Source organism: Macrotis lagotis, chromosome 1 (assembly GCF_037893015.1).
Source record: "Macrotis lagotis isolate mMagLag1 chromosome 1, bilby.v1.9.chrom.fasta, whole genome shotgun sequence".
In the NCBI taxonomy this organism is placed as follows: domain Eukaryota; kingdom Metazoa; phylum Chordata; class Mammalia; order Peramelemorphia; family Peramelidae; genus Macrotis; species Macrotis lagotis.
Genome location: NC_133658.1, coordinates 418,371,947 through 418,390,263, shown reverse-complemented (window position 1 = coordinate 418,390,263; position 18,317 = coordinate 418,371,947). Strand labels below are relative to the sequence as shown.

The 18,317-nt window shown below is 38.4% G+C and overlaps 1 protein-coding gene across 8 annotated transcripts in view; it reads right to left on the bottom strand.

The window, feature by feature from the left end:
• PAPOLA (poly(A) polymerase alpha) overlaps window positions 1-5,523 on the bottom strand; it is a 74,750-nt gene extending 69,227 nt beyond the window's left edge. For 3 of the 8 annotated variants that reach the window (XR_012473811.1, XM_074213034.1, XM_074213038.1), the window contains exon 1: window positions 4,707-5,317. Coding sequence is in view for 7 of the 8 variants with exons in the window: in XM_074213034.1 (XP_074069135.1) it covers window positions 4,707-4,822 (116 nt within the window). In the remaining variant the exon portion in view is untranslated. Of the gene's footprint in view, window positions 1-4,706; window positions 5,320-5,366 lie in introns of those variants that run through there. The other 5 variants (XM_074213036.1, XM_074213039.1, XM_074213035.1 and 2 more) reach the window with 3 other exon arrangements.
• Window positions 5,524-18,317: the final 12,794 nt, after the last annotated feature.

The following is an 18,317-nucleotide window of genomic DNA, read 5'->3' as shown; positions in this document are numbered from 1 at the left end:
GAATATCAAAGGAATAACAAAGGATCAAAGAAATAGTATAGGGCAAGCCTTTGTAAAATGATGTAAAAAAATTAGAATATCTACTACCTATTATTAAACCTCTACACATATAAAAAGTACAATTCTTTTTTTCCCCCGTTTGCTCAGCCCAAAGAAAAAATCAAAAGGGTATTGAGAACATCAAAACTGAAAAGCCATTGCCACCTCAAATCCTTTAGAGATAGATGCAGATGGTCAAAGTCATCGCATTCACACACCCTACAAGTCCCAAGTGAAGAAAAGTACAACTTTTTTTAAAAAAATTAAAACTTAGAAGCAGAGGACAAATTCATATCAGTAAAAAGAATGCTTTAGGTCCTGTAACTTGGATTAAACCAATACCTTACACATACCAAAAAGCAACCTAGAGTACATAGAAATTTGTTAATGATTCCAATCATATGCCATGAGCACACAAATGAACATAAATATCCATTTTATTCTTGTAATACTTATTAAAATTTTAAAATATCATTATAACTTATGGCAACTGTATTGTAGGAGTTTACTTAGCCCTTCAGACTAAAGAGTATATTTGGGAAAGACTGAGACATGGAAGGCAGAAGAAACCCATCATGACCCCCCCCAAGTATTTGTTCTTTAAAATGCATCTGAATTTATATTACTTTTCAAAACTATTTTCATGGCAAAAAAAAAAGTAGATATGAAAATACATTCCTACTGAAAGCCACAAAATAATCTCTATATTCTTTTTTTTAAGGTTTTTGCAAGCCAGCAGGGTTAAGTGGCATGCCCAAGGCCACAAAGCTAGGCAATTATTGTGTCTGAGGCAGAATATGAACTCAGGTCCTCCTGACTCCAGGGTCAGTGCTCTCTCTACTGTGCCACCTAGCCGTCCCTAATTTCTGTATTCTTAAGAAAGTTATTCTGTTTCACAGAATTCAATCATTCCAAAGAACAATTGAAAAAACATGTAAACACCTCTAGGGCTGGGGAAAAAAGTAATAATTCAATTGAAAACATTTGTACCAGAAGATTTAAGATGATCTTTGGAATCTCAAGATTTTTCAGAGTATATCATATGAATCAGTTGGTTCATTTGCCTTACTCACATGAACAACCACATCTTCAGTCCACATAAAAATAACCCTAATTCAAGAAATTAATTGGTTATAATTAGCTAGCATTTATATAGCACCTATATGGGTCAAACTTTGCTAAGAGTCTTAAAAATATCTCATTTGAATTGGTTGCTATTATCCTTATTATATATTTGAGGAAACTGAGACAAATTGAAATTAATTAACTTGCCTAAGCTACCAAGTGAGGGGGCCAGATCTGACCTCAGGGCTTCCTGACTCCAGGCTCAGCACTCTATATTGCCTCTTATCAAATGATGCAGAATGTCATAAAAATCATCAGAACACAGAGCACATTAGTTAGAGAAGATAATACGTTATCCATTCAGATGGTCTGTGGTTCTGGATTCTATGTCATTATAAGGAGGCTATAAACTTGCAACAATGGAAGATCCACAATACTCACATCCACACCTGAAAAAAATAATTTCTTTAAGTTACTTAAGTAATCAAAAACTAGTAAAAAAAAAAAGTAAAGAAAAAAATGAGAAAACTAAAAAATCAACTTAACTAGCTTTGCAAAAACTATTTATTTACAAAATTACCTAAAAATAATTGGGAGCAGATTTTAAATGAATGTGGCATAGAAGATAGTGCTGGACTTGGCGACAAGAGATCTAGGTTTTGATCTCTGTCAAGATTCTTACAAGTCATGTTATAGAAAGTCACTGACATAGAGCCTTAGTTTTTCTCATCCATAAAATGAAGATAATACTTGGGATCTACCAGGGATTGTCATAATAAAAGTGCTTGTCAAACTTTAAAGCATTACATTAATGTGAGATTACTGTTAATAATAATGTTGTAACCAATCCAGTTAAAAAAAAGACCATTTCTTTTCTTTTTTTTTAAGGCTTTTGCAAGGCAAATGGGGTTAAGTGGCGTGCCCAAAGCCACACAGGTAGGTAATTATTAAGTGTCTGAGACCGGATTTGAACCCAGGCACTCCTGACTCCAAGGTCAGTGCTTTATCCACTACACCACCTAGCCACCCCAAAAAAGACCATTTCTGAAGAACAGAATGCTTTTTAGATAATCGAAATTTACTGGAAAAATATCAATATTTTTAGAAACTTAGCAGGAAAACTTTTCCCTTGAGAAATCAACCAAAAAGGAAAGAAAAAATTAATATAAAAACATTATACTTTTTTATTATCAACTTTATTTACCCCCAGTCCAAAAACAAAATCATACTGCAAATCTTGAAAAATTCATAACATTGGACATAATATATTCACACATTGTAGTAGTTAATTTAGAATTTCAATTAACTCTGGACTTATTCTCTCCACCCCCAAAAAGGAAAAAATAGACTGCCTTAATCTTACCTGAAAGTGGGAAAAGTTCAAATTGAATGCTTAGCATTCAAGACCACTTAAATGATAATTGAATGTATCAAAAAAGAAAAAAAGACTACAAAAGTTAACAAAGATCTGACCCCCAAAGTTGAAAAAGATTAGTTAGAAAAAAAGGTCAGATTTCAGTAACTTCTAAGATTTTTCCCCACACAAGAAGATTTTACAAAGACTATTTTTTTTAATCATTCTCTTATGTCTGGAAATTCCAAATGCCTGGCACATTTAATAAATATTTATTGAACTGATAGCCCTATTTATATAGACTGTGATTTGTGCCTCAAATAATTGCTCATTTTACATATAAGGAAACTATGGCTCAGAAAGATTAAATGAATAATCTAATTATACAGTCACAGATATAAAGTGCTAGAATCAAGATCTGAACTCCATTACTCTACTGACTCCAAATCAGCCCATATTGTTCATATAAAAAGAACTTTATTATTCAATGGGAGATATGACAGACTTCTGTGGCTGCTACACAGGATACTTAATCTTTATATTCATAGATCTGAAAGTCTGTAAATTAAAATTTCAAATTATGTATCCAGTCCATATCTGGGGTATAGTGTTCACTTCTGGGTTTCCCATTTTAGGAATGATTTGCTAAGTCACAGTGCAGAATGCAACAAGGATGGTTAAAGAGCACTTGATTATTCCTCAGGACTGGATGAATAAACTGAGGGTGTTTATTTCGCCTGGTGACAACAGAGTTGTATTCAAGGATCTATTGACCAGTTGCAAAGTAGCAATTTTAAGTTTGAAAATTTTCCTGGGGTGGCCAGGTGGCACAATGGATAGAGCACAAGCCCTGGAGTCAGGAGTACCTGAGTTCAAATCTGGCCTCACACACCTAATAATTACCTAGCTGTGTGGCCTTGGGCAAGCCACTTAGCCCCATTTGCCTTGCAAAAATCTAAAAAAAAAAAATTTCCTAAAAATTGGTAATAAAAAGTTATCCAAAAGTAGGCAAACTGCCTCAGAAAATAGTGAGCTCTCTCTCCCTAGAAGTCTTTAAAGCAAAGGACTCTTCATCCAGCAGTCTCTTTAAGAGATTCATGATCAGATACTATTTTAGATTAGGCAGTTTCAGTGATCTGTCAACTCAGAAAATTACAGATTCCTGATCAAATATTGTAAAATAGAATTTAACCACAGAACCAGAGAGCCAGAAGGATCTTAGCAATTATGTCATTCAAACATTTTAATTTACAAAGAAACAGGATTAGAAGATTGTCATTAGTTGTAGTAGTAGTAGCAGGAGTTTCTAAGTCTCCTGACTTCCAGTCCAGTTGTCCTTTCCATTATTATCAAGCTACAAGGGTATAAGGCATTTTTAGTTTCCAAAAGGCAAAAATTATTACTATAATTATTTAAGACTATCACCCTGAAATGGATAGGGTGAACCAATTCTGTAACAATTAATCCAATGAAACCACACATATAGGGTTCCTTTAAATCACTAATGAAAATAAAAATCTTGCATGATTACATCATTCCATTAAGAAAAATTAATCCTTAACTTTATAAAGGATTCTTTATAGAATAGAAATACTTTCAGTTAGAACATTGATGAAACTATAAACACATCAGTTCTAACAGAGCCATTTATTCTTTTAAATGAGCAGCTTTCTAGAAGACTAAATTGTAAAGTATTAGACAAGGTATTGCTGCTGCTATTATTAAATAATTGACTAATTCATGGAATCATAACTGCACATGATGAACATAGCATAATATAAATGCAGTACTAGCAACAATGAATTCATATTTTCTTATTAAAAGAAAAACGTGGATATAATATCAGATGCTGTCAAATCATGAAATATTTGGCCTGAAATTAAAGTGATCCTCTTACACATCAATCTAAAACAAATTTAGAAAATACAATTTCACCGTTAAAGGTTCAATCATATTTCAATGCAGGAGATAAAAATACATTGTCCTTATTTATTTTATTTACATAAAAGGTAATTAAAAAACAATCTTCCAATTAGTGGAAGTAGAGAAAATAAAGGCCTTAAAGTATTTGGCAGTTGCAGACTCAGGGCAGAAAAGTTTGGGAAATCTCCCTTCCTCCCCCCCCCCCCCGAAAAAGTACCACAATCCAAACAAGTTAAGAATAAGAACTGCATGGCCTACACCTTTAGTTATCCAAAATTTCCTCATTCACGTTTAAATAATAGGTCTCAAATAAGCTTTCTCTTACGGAACAGCCCCTTCCACTGCGGATGAAGAATCAAAGGAAAACACCAGGGTCCAAAAGGGGGAAAAAAAAATAGGGGGGGGGGTTGGAGGGAAAGGGAGGAGAGGAGATGCTGGCATGCCAAGGGCTGCTCTTCAGCTCTTGCTCAAGAGAAGGTGGAATGAAAAAGAGAGGAATCGCAACTGTAGCGTGCGGGTCATTGCTCAATGAAAGGGACCCGGGGGGGGGGGTGCTATTTCTAGTCACGTGACAAAAATAAGGGTCAGGAGACCCGAGGACCTGGCTTCTGAGGGGGCACCATGAAGCCCCTCGCGTAACTTGCGGACCATTCCCTGCCAGGCCCAAAACTCGAGGGGTTGGGGGTGGGGGGAGGACAAAGGGGAAGTGGGGAAACAGGTTCCTCCCTCTCCTCCCGGAAGGGGAAGGCCCCCGGCCCAATTGCTCCCCTGACCCAGCCAGGAAGGAGTTTGGGGGAGGCGGGGTATCGGGAAGGGGAAGGGAGCGGGAGCGGGGCACGGCTCTTTGCAAGTCTGCCTCCCAGAAACCGGCCGCGTCTCCCCGTCCCGTCCCTTCCACTTGGGCCCCTCCGGGCCCGGAGCGTGTGTTGGAGGGGGTGGGGGGTGGGGGAGGCGGAGGTTGAAAAACAGAATCGAAATGACTTACAACGGCATCGTCCCTCGCGCCGGCACCACCCAGTCACTTCCCCCCCGCAGCCGCCGCCACAGGCACCCTGGGCATGATCTGCTGAGGGGGGTCGCCTCAGCCCTGGCCCCAACCCCACTCCCGCGCCCGCGCCCGCCGCTTTAAGCGCTTCTCCTTCTTCCCCTTCGTCCTAACATGGCGCCCGAGCGCTACCACAGCAACGTTCTAGAACCGCTCACGCCCCCACGTACGCCTTGCGGGCGCCTGCGTACCAGCCACCCCGGAGGGCCCCGCTGCCTCATGGGAATAGTAGTTTTCCCTCCCCCCCCCCGCCGCCTCCCAGCGCGCCGCCACTCGTGGTATCCGGAGCGGGGCGCGATGGCACCTCGCGTTCGTGACCTCGCCGGGCCCAGGGACTTATCCGGATGCTTAACTTCCGAAGCGGCGGGAGGCGGCTCGGGGAGCTTCGATCCGGGGTGCCCCGACCCGAGACAGACGCCCCCTTCCCCACCTAGGCTTGGTCGCCGGCCGGATTCGCCCAGGGGCCGGTCGGCCGGCGCTGCCTCGTGTCCCTCGTCTCTCTGTTAAAATCATCTGATTTTATGGAATTTGGGGGCAGGGGTCGGTCCAGCCATGCTCCGTCCTCCCCAGTCTCTGCCCGAAGCCCCCCACAATGACAGCCCAAACCACACTGGGAAGACCGCACATCCGTAAGGAAGTTTTTCCTGATAGGGGGTCCCAAACTAAAACCCACTGGTCCAAGTTCAACTGTGAGGGGAGAAATGAACCGGCCTGGGCAGACCCTCCACCCCACCCCAAAAATATTCTCTTAGGTTAAACATTTCATTCCCTTCATCTAAGCTTCCTCTAGCCTGAGGCCCTTCACCATCCTTCCTTTGAACCCTTCACAACTTGTCAAAGCCCTTCCTGACATGTCTGTCTTTCATTCCTCTTCTCCCAACTAAACAGGGTATTATAATGTAAATAATTAAAATAATTCCAACCATGGTCCATCATCTCCATAGTGCTAGACCCTGCATCTCCTGAAGACCTCTAGTGATGAGAAATTCAATAACCTCAAGGCAGCCCCTTCTATTTTTGAGTAGCTCAGAATCAGGAATTATTAGGGTTGGATAGAACTTTTAAAGATCCACTTAATCCAACCTTAGTGCTTTTCTAAAGAGGAACATTAGGTCACTGAAATTAGTTAGTAACTAAGTTAAGAATGGAACTTTCCTGCCTCTGACCAGTTCTCTTCCATAATCAACACAATTTGTTTTACACAGGAAATTTGACCTCATATATATTCTACTTAATTTTCCTCATGCAATCTGATATCAAGTAGAACAGATCTAATCCCTCTTCCACATAACAATTCATTAAATACAGAAGACAGCTGTTGTGGCTTCATAAAATTGTTTTAAGACCTCAGTTTCACTTCAGCTCAAAATGGAAAAGAAAAAAAATATTGTGTACCCTCAAGTTTTATTCATAATGTCACTAGCTGTGGCTATATAATAGAGCACTGTATTTGAATTCCCACTAAGGGTAAAACCCAGCTTTTCCACTTAACTGCTTTGTGCTCTTGGGTTCATTCAACTTCAATAAGCCTTTCAGTTTCAGTATCTATGAAATACGTTATTGAACTAAATCAACTCAAATGTGACATTCAGCTCTATATAATCCTATGAGTTACTGTGAAGATGAGTTGTGGAATCTCAGTTTTGGAAGGGACCTCAAAAGTCATCCCTAATACACAAATCCTGATTAAATGGCTATCCAATGTCCAGCTAGAAGGTTACATCTTACAAGAACTTACTTCCTAAAATAATGCATTCCATACTCTGATTTCTCTTCAAAACGCACAAATCCCTCACCTTTTACTAAAATAGTGCATTCCCCTTTAGAACAATTCCGTTGGGAAATTTTCAATCCAAAATCTGCCCATCTGCAACTAGCATTCATTGCTACTAGTTCTTTCTTTGGGAGGGGGAGGGGAGGGAGAACAAGTGTTATACTTTTTCCTTGTGGCAATTAAATTTAACATTTATTAAGCAACTAGTGAATCAAAGATTCAGTTAGACCCTAGGTATAAAAAGATAAGTTCCTTTATTAAAGCTAACATTCTACTGAATCTAGTGAAGGATAGTTCTCAAATACTGATTAGCATAATAAAAGAGATTCAGACAGAGGTAAGGAAAGGAAAGATCAGAGAATGCTAAGTAGAGGTAGGTGGAAGTGTTCAACATGTTGTAGACATTTAATACCTACAGTGAATCTTGAAAGAAGATGAGTCTAGGGGAGGCTAGGTGGCACAGTGGATAAAGCACCAGCCCTGGAGTCAGGAGTACTCTACCTGAGTCTAAAAGTTTGGAGTGAGGAGGGACTGTATTTTAGTCACAGATCAGATGCAGATGGGAGATGACATACTGAATTTGGAGAACAGCTGAGAATCCAGTATGCCTGGAATGTACACTGGACAAAAGAAAATAATTCAAAATAAGACAAATTTAGAAAGGTAGGTTGGAGCCAATTTGGGTAAGGTCCTAATTGTGAGAATGTATATTTCATACCTTCAAGGCACTTTGGGGCTACTAAAAGAAAGTTAACCAAGAGAGTGACATTATCTTAGGAACATTATTTTAGTAGTTATGTGAAGCATGAATTAGAAAGGGGATACATTGGATATAGAGAGTTAATTTAAGTAAATAAATAAATTAGTATAGAGAGAGGTGGTGGATTTGTGAACAAGGTGGTGATCTTGTGAATGGAGAGAAGATGGGAAAGATGTTGGCAGAGTAGAATTAAACAAACTTTGCAACTGTATGGATAAGAAACTGAGGGATAAGGAGCTGAGGGATGGGGAATAATCAACAGATGATTCCTAATCAAACCTTGAGACAAGTCACTTAACCCCATTGCCTTACCCCCCCCAAAAAAAAGAAAAAGAAAAAAAATTAAATGGGAATGGGGGGGGGGGGGTTGCAGAAGCTGCAGATGACAGGAAAAGGTTAGCAGACAATTCAGAGGCTATGACCAAACACCTAACCCAAATTTTACAGTAAGGTACTACAAACAACCCATAAAAGAAAAAAAAATCAGACTTCTCTGATATGAAGGGAGAGCCAAATATCTTTACACAGATTTTGCAGGAATTTTCCAGATCACCCTGCCCCTAAGCCCCACAATGTGGAAGAAACAACTGTGTTTGTGTGTGTGTGTGTGTGTGTGTATGTAAGATATTCTGAGGATATGTGTAACTAATAAAAATGTGTGCATGCACATGAGTGTATGTTTTTGTGTCTGTGTGTGTGTGTGTGTGTGTGTGTCTGTGTGTGTGTGTGTGTGTGTGTGTGTGTGTGTGTGTGTGTGTGTGTGTGTAGAATAGGGAGTCATTTACAAAAAAGGAATCATTGAATGAATGGAAATAGATGAGATCTTCTAGACTGGAAAGAGTCTAAAGTAAAATGTTAGGGGATAGAAAGGAAAGAGTGGATGAAAAGGAAAAGTAAAGAGAGGATGAACCAGAAAAGCAGAACAATAAATGGTCAGACAGATATGAAAAGGACAGGAAAGAGTAGGACTACCAATGCAAAAGGAAAAGGGAGTCTTCAGAAGTATGGAACAGTCAACATTGTGAAAAATTGAAGTCAGATCAAGGAGAGTGGCCTGAGAAAAGTCCATCAAATTTAGCAACTAAGAAATTTATGTTGATCTTTAAGAAAGTAGTTTTAGCAGAGTGGCAGGAAGAATTGAAGCCAGTTTGAGGAACAAATGGGTTGTAAGGACATGGAGGCAATAAGGGTAGACTATTCTTTTTTAAGTATCTATAAGAGGAGAGACACAGTTTGATAGTTTTAGGATGTGACATATTCAGGTGAAGGTTTTGTAATGATTGGGTAGTATAAGTTGCTACAAGAAACCTATACAGAGAAAAATAGAAAGATTGTGATAAATGAGGCAAGCTCTCAAAGAAACTGAGAGGGGATGGGAGAACATGAACAGAGAATGAAGAAAGATTTAAAGAGGTTTTGAGGTGAGGAATAGGAAAGACTATAACGATTAGCTTTAATATACTTGGTAAAGTATAGATATATAAGCAAATGTAAGGAGGACCATCTCATGTGAAAAATGCTCCTATCTGCTTGGACAGCACAGGGAGTCTGATCTGTACTCTGACTCCTTTGCTAGTGGACTTCAGGGATTCCCTAGCAGCAGCAGAGTGGAGGAGAAAGTGACAGAGACCCTAATGGCATCAGGCAACCCCCTAACTTGAATCGATACTCTTCCTGAGAGGGAGAGCAGAGGTAAGAAGGGGAGGAAGACAATCATCTCTCTTAGTAAACAGGCAGTTTCTTTGCCCTAGCATTTGGTACATAATAGTTGAATAGTTTGGTAAAGGAAGCTGTGAGTTTGGATACGTGACTACTCAGTTCCAGAACCATCTCCTGGTTCTTCCATCTGCTGATGTCTTCCTCTTCAAGGCTATCTTGCCTTTGATTCATTTGTGTCTTGGATATCTCTATATATTTTTTATTTTTTCTTAGAGGGTCATAGGACTAAGCCTGGAAGATCACACCCTCCATTCCACAAGATAGAAGGGAAGAGTAGAAGACTCCTCAGGAGGAAGCATGGTCAGGAAGGTAAGTTGGCCTGCTGAGGAGGTTCTGGGGGGTTTGGGAGTTCATGGCTGTGGCAATTCTGAGAATGTAGCTGCAAAAGGGAGGGAAGTATTTGCTAATCAGCTTTATCACCACACTAGGTTTCAGCTTAGGTTCCTAAGAAACAGAGCAAGTTGCTTCTTAAGGGCCAGAGAAAGTCAGTGCTAATCTTGTTTTATACTCAAAGAACGAAAGGACCTAGGGAACTTACAGATTCACCAATATAAGAAAAACAGAACCCAGATATTAGACCTTTGAAAATAGGAATCTGTGCTTATGAACTCATCGGTCATTCTGTGTCTGATTGTCTTTCTGTTTTTCCCTCCCAGGGTATGGTACAGCCTTTGACAGTAATAGAGAAGTTTAGAAGAGGGGAGGGTGTTGGGGAAAAGATAATGACATCATTACTAATTTGGTAATTTTTTGCACGATTGAACATCCTAACTTACATCAAGTTGCTTACTTCTCAGGGAAGGGGGAGGTAAGGAAGGGAAAGGGAAATTTGGAACTCAAATTTTTAATGAATATTAAAATTTGTCTTTAAAATTAGGGAAAAATAAAATATTACCTAAAAAAGTAAAAGTTTGATATCCAAAATAACAGGAGAATGGCGGCTAGGTGGTGTAGTGGATAAAGCACTGGCCTTGGAGTCAGGAGTACCTGGGTTCAAATCCAGTCTCAGACACTTAATAATTAGCTAGCTGTGTGGCCTTGGGCAAGCCACTTAACCCCATTTGCCTTGCAAAAACCTAAAAAAAAACCACACAAAATAACAGGAGATTGACAACAATTAATGACAGTAAGAAGACATTTCCTAATACATAAGTGGTCAAGGGATAGGAACAAAATATTTTCAAAAGATGAAGTACAAAGTTACAAAAAAGACAAAGGTGACAAAAGTAATAGTCAAGTCTTAAAGAGGCTGAGGGCAGAAATTGTAAAGTGGTTCAACAATGCAGAATTTCAATTATGCAAGAAAAGAGATAACCAGTACATGCATTCTGATTTAGCAATCCCAATCCTAGTTAAATAGTTCAAGAATGTCAAAGATAAAAACAAAGATCAATCCATACAAAAACATTCCAAGCAGAATGCTTTGTGCTAGCAAAGTACTGGAAATAATATATGTCCCCATCAATAGGGGAATGATTGATTAAACAAAAAAACCCACCATAGCAGAAAAATGATAAATATGAGGAATTCAGAGAAATATGCATAGTTTTGTATGAACTGAAATTCAAATAAGTAGAATCATGAGAAGAACATGCATGATGACTAGTGGCAATATGGTACAATGAAAATAGTGCTGGTTTTAGAGTCAAAGAAACTGGGTTCAGTTACTATCTCTGTCACTTATTACCAGTGTAACCTTTAGAAAATCACTTAGCCTCTTTTGTCCTCAGCTTCTTCATCTGCAAAAGGAGAGGGTTGGATTAGATGGTATCCAAGTTCCCTTCCAATTCTAAATTAGTAATTCTGCATATAACTATATAAATGATGAATAGATCATTAAAAGGAAGTTGTACTTTGGCCATGGGAAAAAACTAATGGAGGTCTCAGAGAAGAGAAAGTGAACAATTTTTTTTCTTCCTCATGACAGGAGTTGAGGACTAAAAGGGCAAAATATTGTATGTATTGTCTAAAAACATCCTTATAAGGGATGGATGGTTCTGCTTAATTCATTTTTTTGTCACAAGGGATAGCTCAGTCCGAAGGGTGAGAAATAACAAAACGGGATTCATAAAAGTATTAAAAATAAGATAAAAATAAATTACAAGGTCCTTATATAGAAAGAACTTTTTTTTTGCTTTTTTTATTCACAGTCACTAACACTGTGCCCCACAAAAATAAATGGTTGTTGATTCTGTTCAAATTATCTGTTTGATTGATTGATGTTTGTCCTTTATTCTCTTCTTTTATATGATTGAAATTTTATTTTATTTTTCCATTGACATGGAATGGCAGGTTTTCAACATTCATTCGTTCATTTGCAAATTTATGAATGCCACATTTTTTCTACCACCCTCCCTTCTCTCCCCCTCCCAAAGAAAGCAAACAGTCTAGTAAAAATTGTACAGGTACATTTGTGTTTAACTTTATTTATTTGTCATGTTTATAAAAGTGGAATTAGAACTAAGGGGAATGAAAAAAATCTTGAGAAAGAAAAGAAGTTCTTAAAAACTGAACATATTAATGCACTCAGATTCCATAGTTCTCTTTTTCCCCCCCTCTGGATGTTGCTCTTTATTCTCAAAGAAGACCATGACATCAGAGAGGTGATGTCATAACAAACAAGTGGATCGAATTAGATTTTAGTGAGGGAGGGATTGTGTTAAGTCACCAGTCTCACTTTCTTTCTGTCTCCCTACCCCTGCCTCCCCTGAGCCGTTTGCATCCAGTGACCAGATATAAATCAGGATGACTGTAGATGACCCTGGATGTGAGGCAACCAGGGTTAAGGGACTTGCCCAGGGTCATAGTTAGAGTCAGGTATCTGAGGTTGGATTTGAACTCAGCTCCTACTGACTCCAGGACCAATACTTTATCCATTGTGGCTAGAGTATTGGTCTCGTAAAGCAGGAGTAGTGATTTCATATCTTGCTGAAGCCTCCTTCAATTGCTCTAACACCTTGGGGAAAGACTATATTTAGGTCTGCTGCAGTCAAATAAGCATAACTTCAAAGAAAGAGGAAAATAATATAAAGGTATGAAAAAGTGTAAAGATAACAAAATTGAAGCAATAAGTGTGTTTGCAGTCCTAATTCTTTAGTTATTTAAAAAAGTTCTGCTTGGAAAATAAAGTAGGGTGAGTTCATGTGGGGAGACTGGGTCTCTACACCAGAAACTGCCACAAAGTTAAGCTGTGATGGAAGTGACTCCTCGTGGGGGTGGTCATAGGTCTTATGACAGCAAGGACTCCTGCCCCTCAATCACTGCCCCCCTGCACAGTGAGTGCTGCCATAACCATGATTCACAGGACTCTGGGCAGGTTTAAGAGGAGCAGAACTTACACCTACCCTCCCCCCAAGCCAAGGAAGCAGACACCACCTCCAGCCAGCCTGGGAACCCACAGACCAGGACAGACTGCAAGGCCATTGATATATGGGCAACGGCAGGCATCCCAGCATCAGGTGGCCCAAAGCCTGGAACTGAGGGGACCAGGTTCCATCCCTCAGGTTGCACTGCACAACTGGCACCCTTGTGGCTTCCAAAACAGCTGTGATGGGGCCTGGAGTCAGGAAGACCTGGTCAAGTGTAACCTTGGGCAAATTACTTCTGTTTGCTTTAGTTCACTCTCCTATAAAATGGGGATAATAAAAGTGCCTATCCTTTTGTTGTAAGAAGATGTTTGTAAAGTTCTGGCAACTAATGGGCCCCATATAAGTATTCGCTATTATTAATAACTCTCCAGTCAGCCCCACCAAGTGCTTGATGACACCCCAACCTCTTTCCCAGGTCTGCCGCAGGAAGTAGCTCATGTCTACACCGCACTTTCTCCCATCAAGGATCCAGAAGTGCAGTTTGGGATTTCAGAACAGTTTTTGGACTTGCTTCCTCTTCCCCTTCTTCCTGATTGAACAAAAAGCTAATATACCTGGATGATGAAGACCAGAGGTGCTTCTGAATGGGAGTGGAGACCCAATTCAGAACAGGCAAGTCTGTATCCAGGTCTCACCTGACTTCCTAAAGGAGACAGAGGGCTAAGGGAAAGCTATAAATGGGATGCAGGCTCTTGGGGGCTCAGAGGATGGCAGAGGTCTGAAGTTAGGAAGACCCGGGTCAAAGATGGCATCAGACACTTACTAGTTGTGAGTGAGGGATGTGGGGCTTTGGCTTCCACAAGAATGTGAGGGGAAACTGTCAGTTTACATTATAGAGACCAAAGTCTGCCTGCATTAGTGCAGATGGGCAAGTATGTGAGCATAAAACAAAAGAATTAGCCCCGACCCAATCAAGACTTGAGATTTAGATCCAGCCAGCCCTATCTAATTCCAGGTTTACCTAGGGTCTGTGTTCTTCTCCTTTATGACTGCTCAAGGAGCTTACTGTTCACTCCCTTGTTCTCATTAATATAATAATATATAATGGTGGTGAATATATCAATTAGATTGTGACCCTGGTCAAAGATTGGCAGGAAACAGGGAAGAACAAGCTTTTCAAACTGCACGTAAGACTTGGCATTGGGGCGGCTAGGTGGCACAGTGGATAGAGCACCAGCCCTGGAGTCAGGAGCACCTGAGTTCAAATCTGACCTCAAACACTTAATAATGACCTTGCTGTATGGCCTTGGGCAAGCCGCTTAACCCCATTGCCTTGCAAAAAACCTTAAATGAATGAATGAATGAATGAATGAATGAATGAATAAGCAAAGAAATAAATAATAAATAAATAAAATAAATGCTCTTTAAGACTTGGTATTGACCCATTCCTTGAGAGAGATGGTCCTTCTTTGCAAAGATGTATTAATAAAAGCCATTTAATCACTTTGAACTAAGTATTTATAATGTCAAGCCATTGATAACACTGGGTGACCCTGGACAAACCACTTAACCCTGAAGCTAGGGGGGACAATGGATAGAACACCTGATCCAGAGACAAGAAGACTCATCTTAATGAGTTCAAATCCAGCCTCAGACACTAACTGTGTGACCTTGGACAAGTCACTTAACCCTGTTTGCCTCAGTTCTAAGAAAACCCCAAGTGGAGTCAGCAAGAGTTGATAATACTAAACAACAATTAATGAGATACCATTGGAGGCTGGGAGAAAGGGGTAGGAAGATAGGGAATTGTTCATATATAACATCTAGCAATTTGGGGGGGGTGAGGGAACAAGAGAGAGGGAATAGAGATTGAGAATGACCTCTGACATCACCCTTCCAAGGTGACATCATATGATGTACTAGGAATTGAATTGGTGGTTTCTATTCCTTATAACCCATGATCTTAAATACATTTTACCCTTTAATTTTGTTTTGGTTTGCCACCCTCCATTAAGAACAGTTGTCAAAAAGAAAGAAAAGAAAATGGACTTCTTAAAATGGATATCTATGCTTTGTCAGTAAACTGAATGCTCATCATAAGCTCCACGAGAAGTATGTACCCTTAACAATAAGTAATGGGTAGCAACTAAAAAAGCTAGAAAAAGAACAAATTTTAGATCCCCCAAATAAATACCAAATTAGAAATTCTGAAAATCAAGGGAGAGAGTAATAAAACTGAAAAACAAGAAAACCATTAATCTCATAAATACAACTGAGTTGGTTTTATAAAGAAGCCAATAAAATAGATAAATCTTTGGTTAATCTGATTTCAAAGAAGATAACCAAATTACCAGTATGAAAAATGGAAAGAGTGAACTAACTACCAGTGAGGAGGAAATTAAAGAGATAATTCAGAGAGGATTTGCCAAACTGTATGCCAGTAAATTGGATAACCTGAGTGAAATGGATGAATATTTACAAAAATGCAAATTGCCCAGATTAACAGAAGATGAAATAAAATTACTTAAATAACCCCATTTCAGAAAAAGAAATTGAAGATAAAATCAATAAATTCCCTAAGAAAAAGTCTTCAGGTTCAGCTGGATTTATAAATGAATTCTACCAAATAGTTAAGGAACAATTGATTCCTATAAACTATTTTAAAAAAATAGGAGAAGAAGGAGTTTTGTCAAACTCCTTTATGACAGACACCAACATGGTGCTGATACCTAAACCACGAAGAACCAAAACAGACAAGGAAAATTGTAGACTAATCTCCCTAATGAATATTGATGCACAAATCTTAAATAAAGTTAACAAGGAGACTACAGCAAGTAATTACTAGGATAATACACCATGAGCAGGTAGGATTTATACCAGGTAGACAGGGATGGTTCAATATTAGGAAAATATCCAACATAATTGAACATATCAATAGCAAACCAACAAAAGTCATTTGATTATCTCAACAGATGCTGAAAAGGCCTTGGATAAAATACAACATCCTGTATGTGATGGGACACTATTGTTCTGTTAGAAACCAGGAGGAATGGGAATTCAGGGAAGCCTGGAAGGATTTGTATGAACTGATGCTGAGCAAGATGAGCAGAACCAGAAGAATATTGTACACCCTAACAGCAGCATGGAGTGATGATCAACCTTAATGTACTTGCTCATACCACCAGGGCAACAATCAGGCACAATTTGGGGGTTATCTGTGATGGAGAATACCATCTGTATCCAGAGAAAGAATTGTGGAGTTTGAATAAAGAACAAAGACTATTACCTTTAATTTTAAAAAAAATGTTATCTTATTATGTAATTCTACTATATCTTATACTATATGTTTCTTCCTTAAGGATATGATTTCTCTCTCATCACATTCAACTTAGATCAGTACATACTATGGGAACAATGTAAAGACTAGCAAACTGCTTTCTCTGGGGAATGAGAGGAGGGAAGTAAGATTGGGGGGAAATTGTGAAACTCAAAATAAATGAAATCTTTCTAAATAAAAAAATAAAATAAAATACAACAATCCATTCTTATTAAAAAAAAAACACTGTAAAGTTTAGGAATAAATAGAGTTTTCCTTAAAACAGTAAATAGTATCTATCTAAAACCATCAGCAAATATTTTATGCAATGGGAATCAACTTGGAGCATTTCCAATAAAATCAGGGGTGAAGCAAGAATCCCCATTGTCACCATTACTATTCAATATAGTATTAGAAATGCTTAGGGCAGCTAGGTGGTACAATGACTAGAGCACCAGCCCTGGAGTCAAGAGTACCTGAGTTCAAATCTGGCCTCAGACACTTAATAATTACCTACCTGTGTGACCTTGGGCAAGCCACTCAACCCCATTGCCTTGCAAAAACTAAAAAAAAAAAAAAAATGCTAGTAGTAGCAATAAGAGAAGAAAAAAGAAATTGAAGGAATCAAAATTGGCAATGAAGAAGCAAATCTTTCACCTTTTGCAGACAATATGATGGTATACCTAGAAAACCCAAGAAAAACATCTAAAAAACTCCTTTAAACAATTAACAAATTCAGCGAAGTAGAGGTTATAAAACATATCCATATAAACCATCAACATGTCTATATATGAACAACAAAGCCCAAGAGCAAGTGATAGAAAGAGAAATTCCATTTAAAGTAAGTATAGACAACATTAAATTTCTAATAATCTACCTCCCAAGACAAACCCAGAAATCGTATGAAAACAACCATAAAGCATTCCTCACCCAAATAAAGTCAGATCTAAATAATTGGAAAAAATGTCAATTGCTAATAGTTAGAACTGGAAATAGGAATGACAATTCTACCCAAATTAAATTACTTATTCTGTGCCATACCAATTAAACTACCAAATAACATTTTATCAAACTAGAAAATATAGTAACAAAATTCATCTTGAGGAAAAAAAGGGCAAGAATAACAAGGGAACTGATTTTAAAAAAAGATGTAAAGAAAAGTAGCTTAGATCCACCAGATCTAAAACTATACTGTAAAGCAGCAATCATCAAAACTGCCTGGTTACTGGCTGAGAAATAAATAGATCAATGGATTAGGATAGGTTCAAAGGAAACAGTATTAAATGACTACAGCAATCTACTTTGACAAACTCAAAGATATTAGTTTCTGGGAAAAGAACTCACTGACAAAAATTGTTGGGAAAACTGGAAAATAGTATGGCAAAAACTAGGCATAGATCCACAATTCATACCCTATTGCCAAAACAATGTCAAAATGGATATGGGATTTAGACATAAAAGGCGACACCATAGATAAATTAATAGACCAATACTCTATCAGATTTATGGAAAGGGGATACATTTATGACCAAACAAGAATTAGAGTACATTATAAACTGCAAAATGCACAATTTTGACTATATTAAATAGTTTTTGCGCTAATAAAATCAATTCTGCCAAAATCAGAAAGAAAGCAGAAAACTGGGAAACAATCTTCACATCTAGGTGTTCTGAAAAAGGTCTCATTTGTAATTCTATATAGAGAATTGCATCAAATTTATAAGGTTTCAAGTCATTCCCCAACTGATAAATGGTCAAAGGATATGAATAGACAGTTTTAAAATAAAGAAATTAAAGCTATATATTATCATATGAAAAATGCTCAAATCATTTTTGATTAGAGAAATGTGAATTAAAACAACTATGAGGCAATAATATGAGGTATCACCTCACACCTATCAGATTGGCCAGTATGAAGAAAAGGGAAAATGATCACTGTTAGAGAGGTTGTGAGAGGATTGGGACATTGATGATTTGTGCTGGTGGAATTGTGAACAGATCCAACCATTCTGTA